Source organism: Eleginops maclovinus, chromosome 2 (genome assembly GCF_036324505.1).
Source record: "Eleginops maclovinus isolate JMC-PN-2008 ecotype Puerto Natales chromosome 2, JC_Emac_rtc_rv5, whole genome shotgun sequence".
In the NCBI taxonomy this organism is placed as follows: domain Eukaryota; kingdom Metazoa; phylum Chordata; class Actinopteri; order Perciformes; family Eleginopidae; genus Eleginops; species Eleginops maclovinus.
In genome coordinates this window covers 15,292,425-15,315,717 of record NC_086350.1, presented here as the reverse complement: position 1 = coordinate 15,315,717, position 23,293 = coordinate 15,292,425, and the positions used below count along the sequence as shown (strand labels likewise).

Here is a 23,293-nt window from a genome sequence, read left to right as displayed (position 1 = left end):
GAGAACATCCTCCCTCTGACTGTTAAGAATGGCATATTTTCAAAATTACCCAAGAGGAAAATCTCTCATGTTCTGATTTGGGCAACTATAAAAGTCAAATTCTTTGTAAATATCACACAATATAATTCACAAAAAACAAGTCAGTTATTTCAATATTATCTTTAATCTTTTACAACACAAATCATAAATAACAATTCATTATTGCTTTCTCTAATCTGTATTTAAATCATAGTAGAGGCTTGGTCATTGTGGGTTACATAGTGCTTGCAGGACAGTGCAGGAGACAGCATTTTCATAATTCAATTAAAATGAACCAACATCAACATAATACCTATAGCTTTTTTTTAAGAAACTGTGCTCTATTCATTGCTTAAAGAAAACAGAACAGTTTAGAAACAGCAACATGACTGTCATCCACATAATCAATAAAAAGTGTCCATAATGGAATCTATTGTTTTAAACAGACGCAAATAAAATGACTTTGTACATAAAAATATGCCACAAATTCATTACACCATATGAACAAATGGGCACAATTCTATCAAAGGTCCAATAAAGCAAAAATATTATGAGAATGGGAGAGGCAGGGAAAGCTTTTTTACAAGAGAGACAAACACTATTTGAACCAACACATTTAGGACACTAGTTTGGTTTCAGTGTTTCACCAACGGAGGATTTCAGGAGCACAACTCTTCAGTAAGTGAGCCCAAACTGAAGTTAACAATGAGCACAGGCAAAATGTCACACTGTATAACAAGAGCATAATAATATAGGATTTTTAACATATTGTAGAGTACGAACAATTATCTTTCTGGAGTATATGTACTAAGATATCCAATGAACAAGATCAGAAAGAAATGTATATAATAAGGCCTGAGTCTTGATATTTCAGATCACAACACACTAAGACATGAAACAAACAAACAAACATATTTTGGCCATGCATGTGCTTAGTTTAAAGTTCAAGTGCAAGCAATACAGCAGTTGAAGGAGAGTTATAGTTGTCCTCGGGTCAGGAACAAGTAATGGTTCGAGCTGTGGGAATATCTACTGTAGTGTATGTGGGATGATCAATGTATCTATCTCACCTCGAGGAAACAGAATTTCACAGTGTAAACAAGCATAGGACTGTTTCCTGAAGCAAATACATTATAACACATTTACATCATTGAACAAGGCAATATGTTTGGAGCTTGAGTAGCCAGCGACTTCATGTAGTCCACACTCCTCCTTTATGATAAAGTCCCATTTCTCAAGTTCTGAATGTTCTTATCCCACAGATGGAGAGATGAATATTTTGAATCCTGCATTCCTGCTGTAGGTTACAGAGCAGGGGATTAATCTGTCACGGGTCAGAGGTCAACTCCTTTGACCAGTGCAGTCTCCAGGGTGATGGTAAACTCATTGAGAGTGTGCAGGATGCGGGAGAGGGAGTGGACAGCAGCTCGGTCCCGCAGCAGAGCCCCATCCTCGTACGTCCGCGCTGTCAGGGGAAACTCTGCCAGTAGTGGGAGCCACGCAGAGAGAAGCCGGTCCCTGCCAAGAGAAAGAGGTTGGTTAGTACTGATCCTAAAATTGCATGATAAAGTTTAGGATTGAATCGTAGGTTGAGTTAGGTGACTACAAGACATAACTCACCTTTTAATTAAACAATTTTCAACCATAAGACACTAGGATTCATTCAGTGTTCATTAACCTAAACATTTCGTCTGAATATTTTCTAAATGGTAATATGGACCAGTGTGGTATCCAAATCGCAGGTGGGGGAATTGTTTTAATAAAAAGGCAAAATAAGTGTCACCAAGTACCATTTTTACAAATCTTATTCTACTGACTGACTTGAAATGATTACACAGATATTTTTTTGTATAGAAACGTTTTAATTAAAATAAGAATAATTATACAAAATAAGTTAATTCCCTTCATTATCTTGAATCCCATCACAGTATAGGAAATCGATATTTTGTTTTCAAAATGTTCACCATTAATTTTGTCAAGTTTACTTACATTTTTTTCAAAGATCGGACACGTAAACATTTGAAACAAAAGGAAGCCAAATGTTAAGTCTTGTTAAGTTCATTTAAAACAAAATATATAATTAATACTTCAATAAATTCCCTAAGATGTGAATGATTTTTCTGCATCTCTTGTCCAACTACTAGAATAAGAAGATGGACACTTTGCGTTCCTGAGGTGCTTGTTATATAAAGGGTTCACTGTGAGTGTAGTCGTGCTGCAGCCAGCTTCCTCTGGGCTTTAGGAAGAAACTATATTACAAAACAAAGCAATTTAATGACCAATGCATCAAAATCAGATTATAGTCCATTAAAACTGTCTCCCTATTTATGGCTCACAAATATATATATATATATATATATATATATAATATATACTTGTTTTATGAACACAATAATGTCCACTCACCTGATTCCCAAGCAGACAAACAGCTGGAACTTGCCCTCTTTTCCAATGTTTCGTGGAGAAGCATTGATGGCGTTGACGTAGTGGCACAGTGAGTCACACGGCGGACCTCTTGTCATCGTCGCTCCGTGCAGGTCACCCATCTGATCAGCAGTCTCCATGGAAACCACTGCCTTCTCTATAGGAAAGTGTGTATCACACTGTCAGTTCATAACATATTTATGAAGGACAATAAGGTTGTAGAAGACAAACACTGGTTGTTAACAAAACACATCAATCAAGCTTTGTTGCATGCAATTTGATATGTGACATTCATATTCATCACCACTAGATGGAGACAGGAAACAGACATCAGTAAAACATTACTTTTAATGAACACTTACCCACAAAGTCCCAAACAAACACATTCCTCAGGAAAAGACGGTTAGATTTGAGCCCGTGCAACAGGAAGTTTTCCAAGGAGAGCACCAGACCTCCTTCTCCACACAACAACACTGTCAGGTTTCCCCTCTTAGGGGAGAGAAATGGGAGTGAACAGAGGCACTAAAAGCAAGAGGCTCATCTTTGAACTACAGTATAGCCTGAAATTTCCGTTAAACCTTCCACATCAGAGATACTGATTATTTTCAAATCCAAAAGCCTGATGTCTCATTTACTAAAAGGAAATAAACATAGCAGAGCAAATGCCTGTACATTAGAGCCTGTGCACTAAAGATGCTTTTACAATGAATAGGAGGCCCATTTCAGGTAAATAAAAGTGATCCATCAAGTCTCTTCAGAGCTTTTAACTTGTGATTGAGATGAGAGAGGCTAGTCTGAAACACAACAAGACAAATGAGGCCTGCGCTGGAGCTGGGGTAACGAACCATGTTAGAGATAAAAATAACACAAGCAGGAGGATGACAGTCTCACTGCATTAACCCTTTCCCCCCCATTTTTAGCTCAGTCAGCCAACAAGCTAAATGAATATGGTTAAATGTGTAATGCACTCTTTATTTACAGTCTCATACCTCTTGTTCAGATTTGTGAAAGTGTTTAACAAGGTTGTTTGCTGCCTCTCTCATGTCCTCTTGTACTTCACTAGAAAGCATTCCTGTCAAGATAAAAACATACAACTTAGAAAGAAACATGAGGATGAATGATGACTAACATGAGGGGAAGTAGCCTGGAGCTAAATGGAAAGGTGAACCAGGAGCATACTCTGTTATTGTTCAAACAACTAGGTCAGCTATTGTATCTAAAGAATGTGCTGTTTGTCAGTACGCACTGCTTCGGCTGCCAAGCGATCCCAGCACTGCCCGCACACTCTGGGAGGGAGAGGCCAGCTCTGGTGGCGTCCCTGTCCACCTTCCAGCATCCTCCTCTCCACCAGGTGACACCAGCTGACCAATCAGGACTCTTTCCAGGCTGCCGTCACCCACACCTTTCCCGAGCCATCGACCGCACGGGAACCTTAAAGGGAAGAAGACGCAGTGTTTCATTATACCCAGAATATTCATTATACACGGGCGATACCATAGTCAGTTCCAATCATTAAGTGAGTATGTATAGTTTACTTTCACAGTGCAGTCAATCACTTTCAAAGTATACAATACATTATTATCATCTGATCAAGCAGCTGTCTCAGAAATCTAAAAACCATCATTCAGCATTCATCGCGTAAATAGAAGCATTCAGTTGAGTAAAATGCCACCAGCAATCCTACCAATGCAAATAATCATTCCACAAATACATTTTAAATGGAAATTATCAAATATATATCTGTAACAACTGCTCCAAACTTTACAATAAAGATTTAACTAGCGCCGGGACGAATAATCGAATAACAATGGTCAATCAAATCATCAATCATGATTGGTTAATCGTCAGTAAATGTCCCCAAAAATATCTTTTTGCTTTTCTGTGATTTAAATAAATGTTTTAACTGAATATATTTGATTTTAAAACTGACAAAACAAGACATTTAAAGTGATCACCTTTGAAAAACAAAGACATTTTATAGAGACAAACAGACCAGACTACATAGGTTGTAGCTGCTGCAATGGTTGACCAATCACATGTTGCATTAAAACAGAAATTGAAAAACGCTCGCCATTATTGGATGCCGCAAAAACAATACATATACTAATTTCTTCTAGATTTAGGTACAAAAAGGAATAAAGGCAGGCAGTGGCGACTCATCATTAGGGGGACGATCAGCAGAAGTTAATTGAAGTAATAATTCCCCAAATATGTTTATAATATATCTTTAAATTTTAAGATCATGTTTAGTCTTCTCTACATTGCTGCTTCAGACTGGGTTCATCTGATCAGTGCACAGTCCACAGTGTGCCTATTGAGCCAGGCTGAGCGATGTGGGGCTGCCCCTCTCGCACTGTGGAAATGAAAACTACACTGCGAATGCTCAGAGTAGTTTTTCATTCAATGTGTGTGGCAAAAAAAAATACAAGTGGGGCAAAGCGCTCGCAGTCCCACTAAAACGTCGTTTCATAAGTCAGAGCTGATTGGCTGAAGTGTGTGTGCTGCAAAAAGTGTAGTTATGAAGAGGAGTCACCAGCAGTAAACAATACAAACAGAAAACGAACTACTGGAGCTTTGGTGAGCGAAAGTATAGTTTATGTTGACTGTCTGTGTTTAGCCTTTATGCTATCGATCTGCTGGATCGACTGATATTGTAATCATGGTGAAGATTGTCTGTGTTTTCCTTACAGTCTGGTGTTTTCATGCTGAGGCATTACGGTTGTTGTTAAGTTTTGCTGTGTGATAGCGCTCTTTACTCAATGTATTAAGGTACAAGAAGCCTAAATATAAATATCTAAGTTGTTCGTGCCCCACCAATTCTGTACATATAAAAACGCCACTGAATGCAGGTATTGTTTGACAGGAGAAATTACGATATTACTTTGTACTACTTGGTTATTTTAGTACTCCCTAAATTACGAGAACAGTCATACTGTTCTCGTGATGAAACCAGAGAGGAAGAAATAAGCTTACTTGTAGGTGTGTCCAGTTATCTCATTGTACACCATCACACAGTCAATCAGACACTTGGCCAGCAGGCCTGAGTTCTCCTGTCCCAGCTGCAGGGTGCTCAGCCTGCCCAGGTTTTTGCACTGAAATGAAAAGTATGAACCACATCAGAGATGCGTCTGTGTCAGACATGATGCTGACCTTACTGCTGCAGAGTGAGTTCACAAACCTGGAAATAAATCTCTTGTGTATTCTTTGTGATCTGTCGAACTCCTGAATCACCCAGTTCTCCTGACACGCACACCCAAGGGTCAACTGCTGCCATGGCAATGCTCAGCTTCTTCATGGGTATTATAACAACACGGTATGAAATACCTTGAGGGACATAAGAGACCAAGGGAAAAGTTATATTAATTCAAATCATTTCAATGTTTTCACAATACCCGGAGCAGAGAGGATTTTCACTGCATAAGGGGAGTTTTATTGTCTCAAGGGTCCGTGTGAATCCATGGGATACTGGGAGCAATTCAAGTATATAAGGCCAGTGGGGATGAGACACACCCCCAAAGTAAACTTCTTGTGTACCTGCAAGCTATAATCTGCCAGTAAACTCTAGTTGTTAAAGTTTGCAGGACTTACTGATGGAGGTGAAGACGCGTGTGAAGCAGAGGTAGTCCACAGTGTTGAGAGAGAGCAGGTGGAACAGAAACTGCTCCCTTTCTTCCTCACAGAGCAGGAATGCATGACATTTATACAGCTGCCTGTCGGGGCAAAGGGAAAAAGACCCGTCAGAATCATGAGGCTCTATAAATGACATCCAGAAACATTTAAGTCAATACTGAGTGATGCTTACCTGAGCAGCTCCTGATTTGTAAGCAGCTCCTTCAGGTGCTGGGAAAGCATTTTCTTCTCCAGAGCCAGGTGGATCCAAGCCCGAGCCTGACCAACCTCAGACAGACCCTCACTCGTGGTCTGGATAAACCTGGAAGAACAACGGATAAGTGAAAAACAAGCTCACAACTTGCACAAAAATGCACAACTTTGTCTCATTACATTGTATTTTTTCTAGGTACTTATTTTCATCTCTTTACTTATGTGTTTTTTTTTAACGCTTATCAGGAATGCAAACAGGCACGACAAATTTGAAAAAAGCCCACACAGCATATTCTAGTTAATAACCTCATCATTTAAATAAATACAAAGCAGTTTTTCTTTGAAAGAGCATACAGTATGTGCATATACATGGTAAAACAACATATACACAGCAAGTGAATTTTACTTGAACACACTAGTTTTCACCCAGACATAACTTACTTATCGAGCACTCCTCTATTTTCACAACAAGATATTTAAAATATATTGACAAGATTTAAGGAGATTGTTGCTCCAAGGATGGCTATGAGTTTCCAAAAATACTCAGATTGAATGAAAGATGCTTTACCAATATATGTTAAGTTTACTTGCATGACCCCAATGAATTAAAATAGACTTACATTAACTGTGAACAGATTAAACATTGTGAAAAACAGCAGGGTAACTTTCTATTTCACTTTGTATAAGGTATTAAGATCGAAGCATGTCACTAAGAACAGAACAAAATGCTTTAGATATAATGTATGTTTACTATATTAATAGTACGTTTGTAATAAGGTTAACATTGATGTCTTCATCTTATAGCCAAGCTATTCAGTTATTTGAAAGAGGAAATAATACATAAACCTGAAACACAAACATGCCACAAACTATGCCTCCTTCATAGATGTCTCTCGTTACCTCATATCCTGTATCAAAGATCCTCTCAGGAGCAGAGCGCCCTCCTCAAACGTCATCTGGTCCAAACTGCTACAGCCTGAACAGACAGCAGGTAAAACATAAATGATAATCTGACTCCAAGCTCAAGGATTTTCCGAAGAAAACAAAATCAGTCAGGTTGTCCTTTGACCTTGAGACTCAGCTGGTGTCTCGTTCTTCCCCCAGGCCGCCTGGTAGTGGAGCAGATGAGACCAAAGGGCGGACTTTCCCCTGTTCAGAATAAACAAACATGTCAATATGCAAAGCCTTTCCGTAAAATCACCTCTTTGTTTTCATTTGCATGATGTAGATTTGTTTACTTGGAAACACAAGTATTTTTATAGGTCATCTGAGCTGATTTAAATCTATGTGTCGTACCTGTTTCAGCTGCAGACCATGGCCCCAGGTTCTCTCCAGTAGGTCACACAGGCCATGGATGAGTGTGTTCTCCTGCAGGCCCGTGATGTTGGCTTCTCCCTGACCCAGTTCAACACTCTCCTTCCCCATCCTCTCCATCAACATCCGTTTAGTCTAAAAAGCCAGGGAACATTTTGTGGCAAAATCACTCAATGATTTGAAGGGGACAAATTATGCTTATTTTACTCCTTGTCTTAAACGATCCTGAAACACAAAGCACTTGTCTCTTTAAGCGCACCCCTCTCAAAAAGCTGAGTCTGCTCAGATTGGCTTGCATAAAAAATGGTTTCACCTCCCCAAAGGTAGTTTTAAAGGTAGTATGTTTCAATGAACCTGCATGCGAAATTGATCGGGAACCAGAGCTTGTTGAATCCCATGTTTTCTGACAAAGACAGCACACAAAAACCTCACAAAGGTTGTTTTCATTTACTGTTTGATAGTTGGCAGTCATTCCAGATAGAAATGTTAGTTTTTATAATGTCATTACATTTCATCCATGTTCACTAAAAGAATTCCATGGCTGCAGTCCGTCCATCATCAAGCAGAGAGAGCTCTTACCTTCAGACGACACTCACTCAGCAGCCCATCCACAAACTCTCTGTGATTCTGGGTGACAGCTTGAGGCGACGAATCAAGCAGCTTAGACTGGTGGAGGGTCTTCCTTGCAAATGCATGCTTCTGTTAAGCACAGATAAGGGAATAAATCAGACACACGTATCCTGAACTGTGTGTGTGTGTGTGTGTGTGTGTGTGTGTGTGTGTGTGTGTGTGTGTGTGTGTGTGTGTGTGTGTGTGTGTGTGTGTGTGTGTGTGTGTGTGTGTGTGTGTGTGTGTGTGTGTGCGTGTTTGTATGTGTGTGTCTGAACAGATTAAAGTACCTGTCTCTGTTCATTGTCCACTCCCAAGTGGTCAGTCGCCGTTGATCTTTTGAGCTCAGTCCTGCGTGAAGCTGTAACACGGCCGGACCACCTGTTACAAAAAATAACAGAGGAAACCATTGATACTGAGATTCAAAACTTAAAGAACTCACACAGATGGGAAAACAATTGTGAAACTAAATAATCGTGTTGATGTTAAAAAAACAAAGACAATAAAAAAAAGAAATGCATCTGTTTATTTGGGTTAATTATTTCAACTGTTTGCCAATTAGCAGCATGGTTAACTATTTATTTTAAGGATGCATTTACAAAAGAACACCATTTAACCAATTAATAGTGGGAATGTTTCTCTTCTTTTAAAGCATGTGGATATATTGGTTTAAATAACAAATGTATATGGAGCGACTCTTTGTATGCTCCTTATTCTTCTTGATGAATATCAGCAGAAAACAAAAGCTTACTTGTTGGTGTTTTGTCCCTGTGTGAGCACGTCAGCCTGAAGCTTCGGAAAGTAACCTGGCTGATGACGACCCTGGCCGATCCTCATGTCCAGCAGGTGGGGGTGTATGGCGGTGTGGTCAGCCTTCAGGAGTCTGCGCTCAACGGCCTGAGCTGCAGAGACAAACCCAGCAATGTTAACAGTATCGATATGTACTGTATATACGGTGAGTCATGAAAGTAATGATAAGGGGGGACTTGAACAGCATGGAATAACATTTCAGAAGCAGAGACAACATATAAGCAGTGACAGCCAGATTGAGTTGCAATCAGTGCACTTACTGAAACTGTTTAAAAGGAGACAAAGCCCTCTCCTCTGCTTATATCTTATAATGCCGATCCCCTGCTGTATCCTCAGTTTACTCTTTCTAAATCCCTAACTCTACCTATCTTTCCCTCCCTCATATAATATCCTATCCTTTTTGTGCATCAATTATTCATCAGATAATTCCATTTTACCTTCCTTTTTAGTTCCCAACGGTTACCACTTGAATAAATGTTCTGGCCTTAACAAGAGTTTAAACAAGTTCTTTGGTGCTGATTACAATAGAGAGAGGAAACATGGTGGTCACACAAAGGATAGCAACATAATCAACACACAGTATAAACCCAGACAGATGGCAACAGATTTGCAGATTCCCTCTATACAATCTGTCATCCACTTCAATCATCATTCTGCACAATCTACCAATTGGGGATTCAGCCTACTTTCTCACTATATACCATCCAAATGCTGAAGAAACATCCAGATGTAACTCCTGGCTGGCAGTTGTATGAATGCACAGCTCCTTTAAATGGCTGCATCTAATGATGTAAGTTACTATTAAATGCCAGAGTACTTTCAATTGTATAGATGTGATTGATGTTTCCAGCACATGTAAACTTAATTATTTTGTTTTCTTTGCACAATGCTCATCACTGTCAAGTTTACACAGAAATCTATGGAAAGATGGTAGAAATATTAATACTTTCCAGGTGAGAAAGTCAACCTTAGTCCATGATTTACTTATTGTGACATGTGTTTAGTTTAGTCATAATATAATACATTGTGTTCGATGTGGTTGGAACACGTTTTTTTATGGTCCCTTTTGCAGCAACATCATTTCCTCCTGTTTTGTTAATGAGCCTCTTACAGTACCTGACTCGAAGCCCGTGGTGCATTTTCTGTAGCGACAGTTACGGGAGTCCTCTTCATCTGTGTCGTACAGTCGATCCCTCTCCAGACGGCTGTCAAACAGCTGCTGCAGTGGCTCTCTCTCCGCCCAGCGAGATATCACCTTCCCATCCACGAAGGAAGAAAACATGCATGTTTCCAGGAACCGGGACAGGAAGTGCAAGTGGGTCGCAGGCTGAACGGAGAGGAAGGAACCCTGAAACATTGGATAGCACAAAGATGATTATTAGCTGAAAGAGAATCAATTTGATGATTTCAAACACAGAAAAAGCAATCATATGAAAATAAATGAGTAATGACTACAATAGTGATTCTATGCATTGCCATCTACTTGGGTACCTTGTCGAAGCTCAACGTCCCCTCTCGGTTGCTCAACCAGGAATCCAAATCCAGAGCGCTGTGGATGACAAACTCCTCATACCTTCCAAACATGGCAGAAAAACGTCCAGCGAACACCTCCCTCAACTGAATGTTCAGCTTTGCAGCCTTCAGCTCCTCTTCTTCCTCCTCAAACACGTGTCCCAGTGTCTTCCCTGCATCCGACATCTTTTCTCCCCCGCACCTCCGCGCCAGAGCCTGCAGCCTCTCCAGCACAGCTAGCTCCTCTCCTCCGAGGTTCCCGTTCCTCCTGTCCTCCATCAGGTCCTCCAGCACCAGGCTGCTCAGGTGAGGGGAGGCAGTGTCAGGCTTTTTGGTCACACCGCCCTGTGGAGGAAGTCCAAAACGCAGCAGTACCTCACTCAACTCCTGGATCAGCTCGGCATGGTTTGGAAACTCGGGGAGGGCCTCGGGGGCCTCAACACAGCGATTGTCAATGTCCACAAAGCACATGTTAGCCTGTGTGGGAGGAGCAACAAGAGAGTTACAAAAAGATGAAAAACTATTTTAATCTGACTCTTTCATCTGATTATTATAACCGGTTTAACCAATCACAATGTTGCTGAGCTTTAACATCCAATTAAGATCACTGATGAAGATTTACTTTCCATTAATAGTTTTGTGGCATTTCACTATGAAACAACCTCAGAGGATATTAGCATGTGAAGGATTATCTACTGATTACTGTTATCACTGCAACAGGGGGAATAGTGGAAATCTTAGATATCAGGCTTTGACATCGGATCAGAAGCATGAGCCAGAAGCTGCTGAGCAAAGAAGTATAGAACTTTGTGAGAAACACAGGCACTATTTAAAAATACAGCTTCTGTAAGCAGTAGTGGAGCACAGCGCCGTCAGCAGCAACTCAACCTTCAACAGCGACCTCAGACAGTTAGTTTACAGCCTCAGGGGACGTGATGTACTGAACATCGGACAGTTGCAGATATCCTCTTACTCTGCACAGCCTCATCCTCCTAGTTAATGTCTTCACTACTCAGACAATGTCTTTCCATCATCTATTTTATTAGGATGATCACATGTTTTGAAGGATGAGCATTCAGGTTTTATCCAGCATATAGACAGACAATCAAATTAGTGTACGTTTTTTTTGGACCATGTGAGCCGAACTGTGTCAAATTGAGAAAATAAGAAATCACCCCCACACCCAACCACCAGGCTGTATTTCAACTGCCTCCTTTCTGGGGCAGAGCGACTTCAAAGAGGCTTCAGTGAGATTTTTATGCAGCATAAAAGGATCTCAGTCGCAGAAACAAGGAAATGTATTGTTTCAATGTGACAGGCCCGAGGGGAAATTGTCACACATGCATAATAGAGAGGTTTAGAAAAAATGGATGCAAAAACATTTCAGTTTAACAAAACATTATTAAATCCTTATTTATGCATTTTTACCGAAATGTCTGCGTCCCTAAGTGATAATAAAGGATACTAGAGATGTTCTTGCTTTTTGTTTATTATTATTATTATTTACAATGTTAATACAATGGTTTTCTTAACATCTTTTGTTTAAAATATTCCACATGTTTATATGCCACTATAAAGCACTTTGAATTGCCTTGCCTTACAGATGCATACAAAAATAAGACCCTTGTTTAGTTGTGTACCTCGTGTGGTAGGTGGAGGGAGGAACGCTGCGCTCCCTCTCTGCGCTGGATGCCCATCAGGAATGGCACAGGAGCCTCCAGGAGGTGATGCAGTGGTGCAGAAACAATGGGCAGGTAGATGTGTTGCCACTGGAATGGGAATATCAAAGTGGTGATGCCCTCAGCCACTGTCATCAAACGCTGGTAGTCTAAGAGGATAAAGAAGCACGCGATAGCAATAGGACATTAGAATGAATGAATAAAATACAAGTACCTAGGGATGGGAAATAATTGCAATTCTTTAAACAGGTTTATAGTAAATCAATTTACAAAAGCGGCATATAGAACTATTTTGTTCACATTCTTGCTGCTACAGAGCACAGACCAATGAATGATTGAGGATACTCCACACTCATTATTTTACAAAGTCAGTTTAATCATTGAAAATGTATAAAAGTTTATGTTCTTAATTACTTTAATAATATCTTCCTTAGATTTTTCTACAGATGCATTTGCATTGAGGTAATCGGTACATTTTGGCAGTAACAGGGAATTTAATGTGTCATCTCAACCATGCTTATAACTGAATATTCACCTTTGGAGCAGAGCAAGACTTGCGTTTCCAAAAGTGCACAGGTAATAAGTTGCACCATATTGTCCACCCCCAGCAGCGAGAAGGCCTCCCCAAGAGGAAATTCCCCCAGAGGAAGCTCCCCCGGCCCGGGCCGCTGGCACACGATGGGCCCCTGCACCCCGTGGAACCTCAGGGACCTGCCAGGGGGAGGCAGCGGGACCTCGTACAGGATGTTATGGATGTAGCTCTCTATAGGGAGGGGTGGGGCTGTGTGAGAGGTCACAGCCTGGTGCAGCTGAGATAGAAACTGTCGAGCAGCTTGTAGGAAGGGGAGCGGCGTGAGCAGGCAGAGGGCTTTGGACACGTACAGAGTGTCCCGTGCTGGATCATAGGAGCCCGCGCAACCGAGGCAGGAGGAGAGCCCAGCCACAGACTCAGCGTCTGACTCATCCAAGCTGCTCACGAGCGAGTCCATGCTGGAGGTGGAGGGCGAGGAGGCAGTAGAAGACGAGGAAGAGGGAGAAGAGGCGGATGAAGCTGAATGGTGCTCCACGTGGTGCATCTGAAAAAGGGTCTGCATGGCAGTGATGATCTGGGCACTGGTCACCTCCTCGTAGAAGGTGTGCACAAAGCCGTAGGAACGTGTGCCGTCATCAAAAGACATTGTGAAGGAGTGAAACTGAGAATCAAGCCTCTCTGTCTGTGTGCGGAAGGAAAGACCCCTCGGCATACAGAGCTGAGGAGGAAAAAAAGCAGGAGGAAAGTGGTCATTCAAAGTTGACCCAAAACAACAGCCTCAATAACTGATAGTAGTGGTGGACTTTTAAACCCTTTTCTTGTTTCTGTATACTAAACTAAAGCCAATCCTGGATGATGTAAACAAATCCATAATACAAAATGCCATTAAAGAAGCTAAACAAGTAACCTTATTGTTTAATATGGGACAACTGGGTAGTATAATTGATTTTATGTACAGTATACATATACAGTTATGTATCAGTACCACAGGACAAGTATTTGTTGTAATTGTTGTCTGGAAACCCAATGACATTGGAAAATGTTAATAATCCCACACATTTCACCGATACTATAAATAGACAACACAAAATACTGTGGTGTCGACTACTGGCAGACTTATTTTGAAGTATATTGCTTTCATCATCCTGACCTGCTTTTCAAACGAACAAAGAAAAGAGTATAATCTATGAGAAGCAGCGAAAAGTTAACTTAATTGGCTCCAACTAAAAAATGTTCCAAGTTGATGTTGTTATCATGTTGTTTCAGTTGACAAATTTACGTACACACAAAAACATTTGGCATACAAACATCAAGGCACATCTTGTCATTTTATTTCCACTGAGATCGACACTGAAAGAAAGCATTAATGTGCTCACCATGTTGATGGCATCTTTATTGAAGGGGTTCTTGTCTGTGCTTTCGGGGTAGTGCACCAGAACCTTTGACTTGAACGAACGTCGGATGGGGCTCTGCTCGAAGCCCTCACCTGAAAGATAGTGGCAAAGAAAAAAAAAGAGTTACGGGATTACAGAATTTGGACAGAATGACGCTTGCCTTCAACTCGGCTGAGACAAACTTCATTACACGATGCAAAGGACACAACCGAGGAAAACTCAAAAAGACAACAACTATGATTCATGAAAAATGCTCGGTCAGTTTGACCTTGTCTGAAACAAGCTCAATCTTTTGTTGACAGCAAGGACAATTCTGCAGCAAAAAAGGGAAATTCCTTCCAAGTGTTATGTAACTCCACTCATTATAGAGATACACTGGAAATGCGGTACAACACCCTCATCCCGGACTCTCTGCAGAAGGAAACTCTTTATGCTTGTGGAGAGAGAGCAGAGGATAAAATATGCTGCTTTTAATACACCAAATGGCTCAGGCTGAGGATAAAGGGTGACAGATTTCTATAGCAAAGCTCCATGTACATGAAAGGATTGGACGCAAGAAAACTCGATTATATATTCCAATGAGATTTGATTTGTTGCCCTGACAGGTTCAGGTTTCTCCTCTTTTCAGTCTCTGCACCTCGTGTCAGCATCTTGCTCCGGTTACATAAAGAGTGCTGTCTGTGAGCATGAGCAAAGGAAAGGGAGCTGCTGAAGATAGAAAAAAATGTGTGCGTATGATTCAGCGTGTGTAATGGATTGACAGTGTTGAATGAGGAACATTCATTATTCAGCCACTTTCAGGAGGGGGATGCCCATGGGTAGTATTCCTCACTGTATTCCCCATTTAAACTACGTACAGCTTTAACTGGCACCATTGCATAACAAGAACAAATACAAATGGCAAACTAGCATTTCTCTCGGGTGACACACTTATTCAGCATTTAGGTACATCCAGATCACCTCCCCAAGTGATGATGCACGTCACCCCAAGAAGGGAAACTGCAGAGGGAGAGAGGAGCACCACTTCAAGTTGTACTGAGTCACATTGATAAGTGGGAGACATAAGCTAATGGATCACAGTGAAGAGAGGGGGAGTCAATGTTCTTTGTGAAAGATACAAATTGGTGTGTGAGCACCTAGTTTCCATGGCAGCACCTTCCGCTTTGGCCTCGGAAATAGCCATCAAGACAAAGCTTGTCAGCGCTTTACGTCTTCCTGAGTTTCATTAGCTGACCCCAAAAACACCAACACGCCACCTGGCAAGAGTTCCCACCTCACAGTGAGCACAGACCCCATTCAGCGGGAGCCGCTCTCTTTCTCTGTGTTAACAATGCTGTGTAAGAGAGGGATGTTTGTTTTTGTGTTTGAATAAAAGACTAAATGTCTGTGGCTGTAATTAGCATGCTTACTCCTCTTAACACATTCACACAAACACACACACACACACACACACACACACACACACACACACACACACACACACACACACACACACACACACACACACACACACACACACACACACACACACACACACACACACACACACACACACACACACACACACACACACACACACACACACACACACGAATAAAATGTGATGATTCATTTACAGTGTATTGACTAACTGATTGATCAATGTATTGTTTCAACTCTAATCCTCAGTATATGAGAGAAATATCAATGTGACTATAATCTTTAAAACAAAAACAACAAAGTGTTTAATATTCAGTCCGCTGTTTAGAGATCCATCACACAGATTTACATCACTGAATGATGCCCCATCCCTAAAACAGGCACACTTCATTAAGGATGATTGAACTGCCATAAAGCTAGACATCTGTCATGCTCACCAACAGAGTTACCCCAACCAACCCCCTCATCACACATCATTACAAGAGTAGATGAGGAGAGATATAAAAAGCAAAAGAGATTAAAATGACAGAAAATGTCAGCTGGCACTAAATGATGACGAGTTGTTCTTTTTTGGCTCAAATAGTTTAAACCACTCCGTCTTTGCATTACAGATTTGTCCGAGCATTAAAGGATAAATTATGTGACAACACAAAGAAAAATCTTGTTTTTTATCTCAGCATGAGACACAGACATGGTTCAGGGCTTGTATTCCTAAAATAAAGAATGACAGAAAGTGTTTAAAGCCTAAAAATAAAGTAACTTTGTCTGGATTTTTTTTCCCGTACAGTAAAACAAGTGCAAAAACATCTCTTTGCCATAAATTAAAGTAGAGATTATTGATAGTTTGGTTGATAGAATATCAGCAAATAGTAAAACATTCTAAGGTGGTGTATTGTTTTGTCAGTCCAAAAAAAAGGGCTAAAATTCGATTTTTGGCTTTTTCTGCCATTTTTGCATGAAGAATTACTTCAACAACTTGCCAATTATCATAATAGCAGGCGATTTTTTTAAAGCATTAATAGTGTAAACTCTTTTATGAAGCAAAACTTTAATGTTGGGTCAGGGAGTTCTCGCCCTCCTGTGATGTCATCCCCCAGTGACAGTCTGCTGCTGAAGCATCGGCCATCTAGCGTCAGGCAGCACCACGTGACATTTGATTAGGCTGCAGAAAACACAGTGGCGTCTATTGAGAAGCCAACAAGGGCAGACTGTTTTCTGAATTCATTCTCTCACACATTATGTATGTTAGTCTATTCAATACGGAGATGCTGTATCTCCTCACACATCCCAACACTTTCAGATGCACATGATAGAATAACAATTGCTTGACTAGAGCTTACAGAAAATGTAGGTTTGTTCCAACACAGAGACAGAAATCCCTTGAAAGGAGAGCAGAGCCCCTGCTGCAGTGGGTTTGAGATGATGACCTGCTGTTATATAAGCAGATTGGTGGAGCTCAGATATACTGGCCAGCAGAGCTACCACTCGCCACAGGGAGCCTGATATCAAAGCCCTCGATGGTAAATTAGAGCAGTAATTAATCTGAAGCAAATCCTCAATACACAGCTCACCCTGAACACACGGTTTTCTAAAGGACATTTGACTGAAGGAGAAAGATTGTCTGCCAGCCATCTTGCCCCTGAAGAGCTACCCTACATGAGCTTGAATTCTGCTAGCAAGAACACAGGGAGAATACAGGGCGTGACTATTGTTTGCCATCCTGGAAAGAGTTGGTAACGAACACACCTGAGCAGCTCTTTTTCATTACAAAGACTCAGAGCAGAACAGGTGTACAGAGGGCTCTTGGGTGAATCTGTCCTCACCTCACCTAGATGAGTGTCAACAACTGAGCAGGAGAGAAAGCAGCTCCACTTGGGGTCTCTATTTCTAACAGCTGAGAAGCTTTCAACCACAAATAAACCATCAGGAGTAGCACTGCAGCTGTCATCACCCTGGCAACCCCCACATCCACCTACATCACAGCAACCATTTCCTCCCATCTTTGTTTTTTTTTTATATAAGAAAGGGACAGATGTGTTTTGTTTGATATAACAAGCAATCCATCTCCAGCCATCCTACAGATTATCATTTTTTATGCTTGTAGGTTCACAAAACAGTGTAATCTGGGAGCTTGTTCTAACACACATTCCTGTTGTTATGCACGATCCAATGCCTGGATGCTCTATCTGTGCTCCAGTCCTATGGGCTGAATCTTGTCTCCTTTCTATTAAACCATTTATTTGCAATAGTCCTTATCCAGGTGTAGCAGTAACAGTGGATTACTTGCAGAAACCAACAAAGCTTATTCTCATTTGACTTGCGATGCTGCTGCTGAAAATATGATAAAAACACAATGAACACAATGGTAAGGCGTCCCTCCAAGCAGGGATAATACAAAAGAACAAGACTATAGGATGATTGTAAAATTGTCATTTTAGGTTATTGCTTCAAAGTCATGGGTTTATTGAAAAATGAATTGAATATCGTGTTTTTTTAATTATCTTTTGAATTTCAAATATATATCTTTAAAATACCCATCTTGCGCATATATGCAATGGCACATTCTAATCGAATTTATTTGAGAAAAAAAATGTTTGGGGCAAAATGTGTATGCCATTTTTTACAGAATATTATGTTGTCAACAATGCTGTGAAAGGGAGAGGAATGTGGTGTCCAATCAAAACACATTTAAATGGATGTCACCCCTACACATACAGGCCAACATGAAATCGTCGTTTTGAATGACATGAAAAGTGTCCTTGGATGTGTATTTAAGTGTTTGAATGGATTTGTTTGGTGTGTGTCTGTAGACCATGTACCTGCTCCATCGTCCGGCTCCAGGCCCGTCTCTGTGTCCACTCCACACACAACAAAATAGTGGGCGAAACGGCAGGAAGCCGATCCGGTGGCCGCTGCAGTCCCGCTCATCCTCGACGCGATTTAAGGTGTTAGAGCTTCGTGTTGCTGCTACTCAACGTGGTGGATGTTCATAGTTGATGAGGTTAATCCCAAATGTTTCCACCCCCCTTCGTTCTCGCTTTCCTGATCCGTGCACTGGAAGCTTTCGTCCCGCCCGTCTCTGTGACTCTGATCGGGCTCAGCGGGATCCGGCGATGGTCATCTCGTTGTTCAGAAGGGGAGGAGGCTGTGGGTTTGAGAGGGAGGGGGAGACAAAGACCTCAGAGCATCATCACTGTTAAATAAGCCTCATTTTAAGGGTGTTGTCGAAATTACCATCCGTGCCCACATCACAAATAAACCACGAATTTGCTTGGACTGAATATTTTTCAGTAGGCTCAGAAATGCATACACCTATTGTTTAAAAAAAAAAAAATAATCAATTAAAGTGCTCTACAAATTAAAGGCACTAAAGGAAACACATCTTAGATGATTAAACTGTTAATTAAAATGTTAGAAATCTGTTTAGAAAAATAAAGAAAGATACACGTTTAACAGAGGGAGGAGGGCCTACGACTCAACAAGCCTGTGTAAACTGATGTAGCCTAAAATGTACATAAGGCTCTGCAAAGAACTTTCTAAATTCAGGGGGATGCAGTAGCATTTCGACCACAGTGTTTTCAAAGGAGTGACAAGTTGAGATAAAAATGTGTTGGGTGTTTTTAAGCAGCCAGGGAACACCTGGAATACATATGGAGTTGCATCAAAAAAATGTACGATCCAGGTGTAGCAGATATTTAATACTATTTTCTAATAGTGACAGTGGGAAATCTGTTCAATCTTCCACGTTTTTTAAGACTCCAGCAGCAGCACTCTTATGAAGATACAATTGTAAGGGAGACCAGAGGAAATACCTTTGCAGTAACCTGCTGAATATTAAAGCTTATATGACATTCTCTATTTGATGGTGTGAAAGAAAACATTTTGATTATTGCTATGTTCTCAGGATGTTAGTGTATTCAAAACCAAAAGGCAGTCCCAATTGCAAGACCTACCATCCAACAACAGCAGAGCTTCAGTCAGAGCTCCTAGGTTGATATAGCAGAAATAAGGATGTAGATATACAGTTCTTGTCATATAGCTTTTATTGAACCATCCAAACAAACACAACAAACATTTGTCTTTTTATAGGCAAAAAGCTTCATTAAATAAATGTTATAAAGTAAATCACAAGTAAATCAGCCTCCTGCTGTAACTGTTCTGGTAAACCATAGTGCCTGAGAGATTTTTAGGATTTGGGTTCAATAAAGTCAGTAAAATGTGCAGCATTGTATTACACCTGGACAGGCTCATTTCATAAGATCCTTGCATTAAAAATCATATTCTGAGATAATCACAATTTTCCTGCAATTTTAGAGGTATGCACCACCCATCTCTCTCTGTAAGTACTTCTGTAAGTGACCAGATGTTCCACAGCTCCAGTCTGTCACTAACTATGAGTGCATAACATTCAATATCTGTTGTTATTCTATAACCATTGTATGCATAACAATGTTTAAACACAGCAATGGTTAGAAAACAGAAGGAGTTATTATTACTGGCTACTTTGCAAGAGGTCAACCCCTCCATTCAAGTCCACACATCCTTTTCCCTTGCAACTTCCCCCAGCTCGTCCCTGGGGTATTGCAGGCGTGTCTGAGAGATGCAACGCCACCAGTTATGTCCTGGTTTCATCCCAGGCAGCTGTGGTTGGTGCATCTTTTGATGTCTTTATGTTCTTTTCATAAACATTTCATGCGGTTTTCCAACAACAAATGCCATTCATTTCTAATAAACAAGCCTAAAATGTAAGGTGTCCTATCCCCTAGTTCTTCTTAATGTGGAGGTAAGGTTTCAGCTCCAAGTTCTTCCTGACACACTGATCTTTGACTAGTCATGATGCACTGATTCTCAAATTAATTACATAAATAAAAGATTACTCAAGACCATAAGCTTTAAGTCCAACATGTTGATAAATAAGCCATTCTCTCTCTAAAGCATGCTAAGGTGTACGGCTCTCCATCTACAGTAAGTGTCTCTCTGAGCCACAGAGGGTGGTTTCTTTACTCTGGTTTGGTCATGCTGCTCAGGTCGTTCTGACACATTCTCTAGAAAATGTTTGGCAGTGGGTTTGGGTTCAGAAATTTCACCTGGAACATGCCTTCGGAGAGAGTACATTACTTTCTCAGAAGGGAGGGCACTGTGGATATTTGAAGGAAAACATTTTCTGGTCATGGAGAATAAGCTGCAGGTGGCAGGAAAAAAGACAGCGAGAGGTTGTCTGTTTTTATGTCATATTGCATGAATGGTGGCTTCCTGCTCAGTGGTTGCTCAACAATTAATTTAGTGAAAGAAAGTGAATATATGGCTGGGGAGGTGTGATAGATAATTTACTGAAGTGTGACAAAATTATTGATGTAGAGTATGGGTTTTCAAAGTGTTAAGATTGTGGGCCTCCTTACACACAAAAAAACCCCTCTGATCTGTAGAACATTGTACATATAGATAATGAAGAAGTGTAAGCTTAATATCTGCAGAAGGCCTCATAGCCTTCTGTTTTATGAGACTAATGTCAAAAGAATTATAGTTGAATTGAAGGGTTGAGGGCTTTGGCAAATTGTGTGGAAGCAAAAGCTGTGCATGGGTTAGTGTGCAGAGAAGTAGGTCTATGTCAAGATGTGAGCCACCTGGGACTGAATCTCCACATCAGGGTGTGAGAGCAGCTGGACCAGTCTGCTGTGGAGCTGGGAAGACTCATCTAACATGACCCGGAAGAGGCAATCCTGCTTCCGCCTCAGTTCATCTGCCACCTGGGCTGAGGGCCTCCAGGCCTTTAAGTTCCCTGCGAACGTCAGCAATCGTAGAAGCACGGCAGAGGCTGTTCGTGCGTCAAACAGCAGCACAACAGATGCTGGCGCCTACAGCAAAAAGCAGAAAAGACCATTGCTAAATTAGGATTTATTAAAGAACTTGGCAACTTCCACAACAGTATCCACAACAGAAAAGAGAGAATAACGCTGCATTTCTATTGGTTTTATTGACCTCTTAATGTAGAACCATGTTACGTTATTTTTATATTTTCTTTACTCTTACCTGAGCTTGAACAATGTCATCCATCATATCTGGATTGGATGACAAATTTACAAGGACTTTCAAAGCCTGAAGCTGAAAGACAAATAGAAGATAATCAAGTGTACTGCATTCACAGCTATTATCTGATTTTCTAGAGCTATATAAAAAAAGTTTTTTAAAATGGTATGTAAATAATATTATTCAGGTGCAGCTTTAAACATACCAACCTGTAATGTTTCCTTGCTTACAACGAGCAGGGAGAGTAAAAGTGTAATTGATCCTTTCAGTAAGTGTTGATGTTTATCTGTGACTGAAAGGTTGGTCAGCAGTCTGAGAGCACCAAGCTGGAGGTCAGAATTCACTGGAGACATCTCTATCAGCTCCAACACTTGTGGCACATAAACCTATAAGACACAGACATTAATATATAATCAGAATATCTAATATGCAGCAACAGATTGCAGGTTATTTGCGGTAGAGTATAAGGTCAAATACCTTTATTTGTTCCTGGTTTTGGATGTTCATACATAGATTATTCAAAGCATTCAGTGTCTGCACTCTAACTTCTGGTGCAGTATCAGAGAGGAAACCAGCTATGATATGAATCCCTTCAAATTCCCTTATAAGATTCTGGAGGATCAGAAAAGAAAAAACAATAATACATGGAGGAAAAGCAACTTGAATGAGTTTGAGAACGTAAACTCTTGCTGTACCTGATTCACAGTAAAGGCAGAAGAATTTCCTAAAGTCAGTAGTATCCGACATCTGTCTGTTGTATTATTGCTGGTCTGCAGACATGACAGCAGCATTTTCAAGTGCTGTGGATCCAGGTTGCCTGGGGACTGGTGGACGACGTCACCTAAGGAGACATTAAAAATAAAAGTAGGTATAACGATCAACATTCAGAATATATCTTGTGAAAAATATACTGCACTGGAGGAGACTAAATACCACCCTGTATCTTTTCTTTTACATCCAAAAGCTCTATACGTTTTAAATCAAATTTGAGATCATAGTTTGGCATTAACTGTCTAATCTGTGTTTACAAACATTAGAGAAATAATTTAGATACTCGATGTGCTGGAACAATCACATAGGTTTGTCAAAGCTTAAAGAGCCTTGTGGCTTACCTGAAGCACCATCCACAGGTCGGGGACAGACAACATCCAGTCCGGACACTCTGGCCAGCAGGCTGCCCGGCTGTAATTTACCTTCATTAGGCTGACTGCTCCTAACACTAACATTTTCATTAGCAGCACTCTTTTTGTTTCTTTTAAAGCTCTCCCCGCTGATCAGTTTATATAAACCGTAGGAAGCTCCAGCGCCGGCAACTAAGCCTAGAAACGCTTTCATGTTGCCGAGCCTTGGAGTAATGGTGCCATCGCCCATGCTGCTGCTGCGTCTTCAGCTAACTGTTAGCTAGCTAACGTCAAGCTACAGATGCTCAGTAACGTAACTAACCCAGCTCATCAGAAGCTAGCGCTGACGACAACCCGTTGAAACAAGAACAGAACCCAGCAAAACCAATGACAGCTTCATTGTTCTGACAGCTGGAGAAGTTTTCAGCCAAGCTACAGTTGTCAACAACGATCAGCTCTGTTGTTCCGGGCAGCTTGGGTTGCCATATTTCACTGACAAAAAGCAGCCCCATTTGAGATTAGAGTCTCCGTCATAATGGTACTTTTTAAAAAAAGGCAAAACAATAACAAAAAACAGGGTTTACAATCATGACAGATTTATGATTTATAGAT

General features: G+C 40.8%; 2 protein-coding genes across 2 annotated transcripts; both read right to left on the bottom strand.

The window, feature by feature from the left end:
- Nucleotides 1-165: 165 nt before the first annotated feature.
- Nucleotides 166-18,673, bottom strand: LOC134881502 (DENN domain-containing protein 5B-like). The gene is made up of 21 exons (XM_063908895.1): nt 18,353-18,673; nt 14,097-14,206; nt 12,724-13,438; nt 12,150-12,337; nt 10,489-10,986; nt 10,114-10,345; nt 8,939-9,089; nt 8,478-8,568; nt 8,158-8,277; nt 7,562-7,713; nt 7,334-7,413; nt 7,165-7,240; nt 6,245-6,373; nt 6,031-6,152; nt 5,621-5,766; nt 5,416-5,534; nt 3,689-3,873; nt 3,432-3,514; nt 2,805-2,931; nt 2,425-2,599; nt 166-1,536 (listed from the first exon to the last, which is right to left on the bottom strand). The coding sequence occupies exons 1-21, from the start codon at nt 18,459-18,461 to the stop codon at nt 1,353-1,355; spliced, it is 3,792 nt and encodes a 1,263-aa protein (XP_063764965.1). The 5' UTR covers nt 18,462-18,673; the 3' UTR covers nt 166-1,352.
- Nucleotides 18,674-19,558: 885 nt separating this feature from the next.
- armc10 (armadillo repeat containing 10) lies at nt 19,559-23,179 on the bottom strand. The gene is made up of 6 exons (XM_063908830.1): nt 22,673-23,179; nt 22,256-22,401; nt 22,038-22,172; nt 21,770-21,946; nt 21,564-21,635; nt 19,559-21,388 (listed from the first exon to the last, which is right to left on the bottom strand). The coding sequence occupies exons 1-6, from the start codon at nt 22,929-22,931 to the stop codon at nt 21,137-21,139; spliced, it is 1,041 nt and encodes a 346-aa protein (XP_063764900.1). The 5' UTR covers nt 22,932-23,179; the 3' UTR covers nt 19,559-21,136.
- Nucleotides 23,180-23,293: the final 114 nt, after the last annotated feature.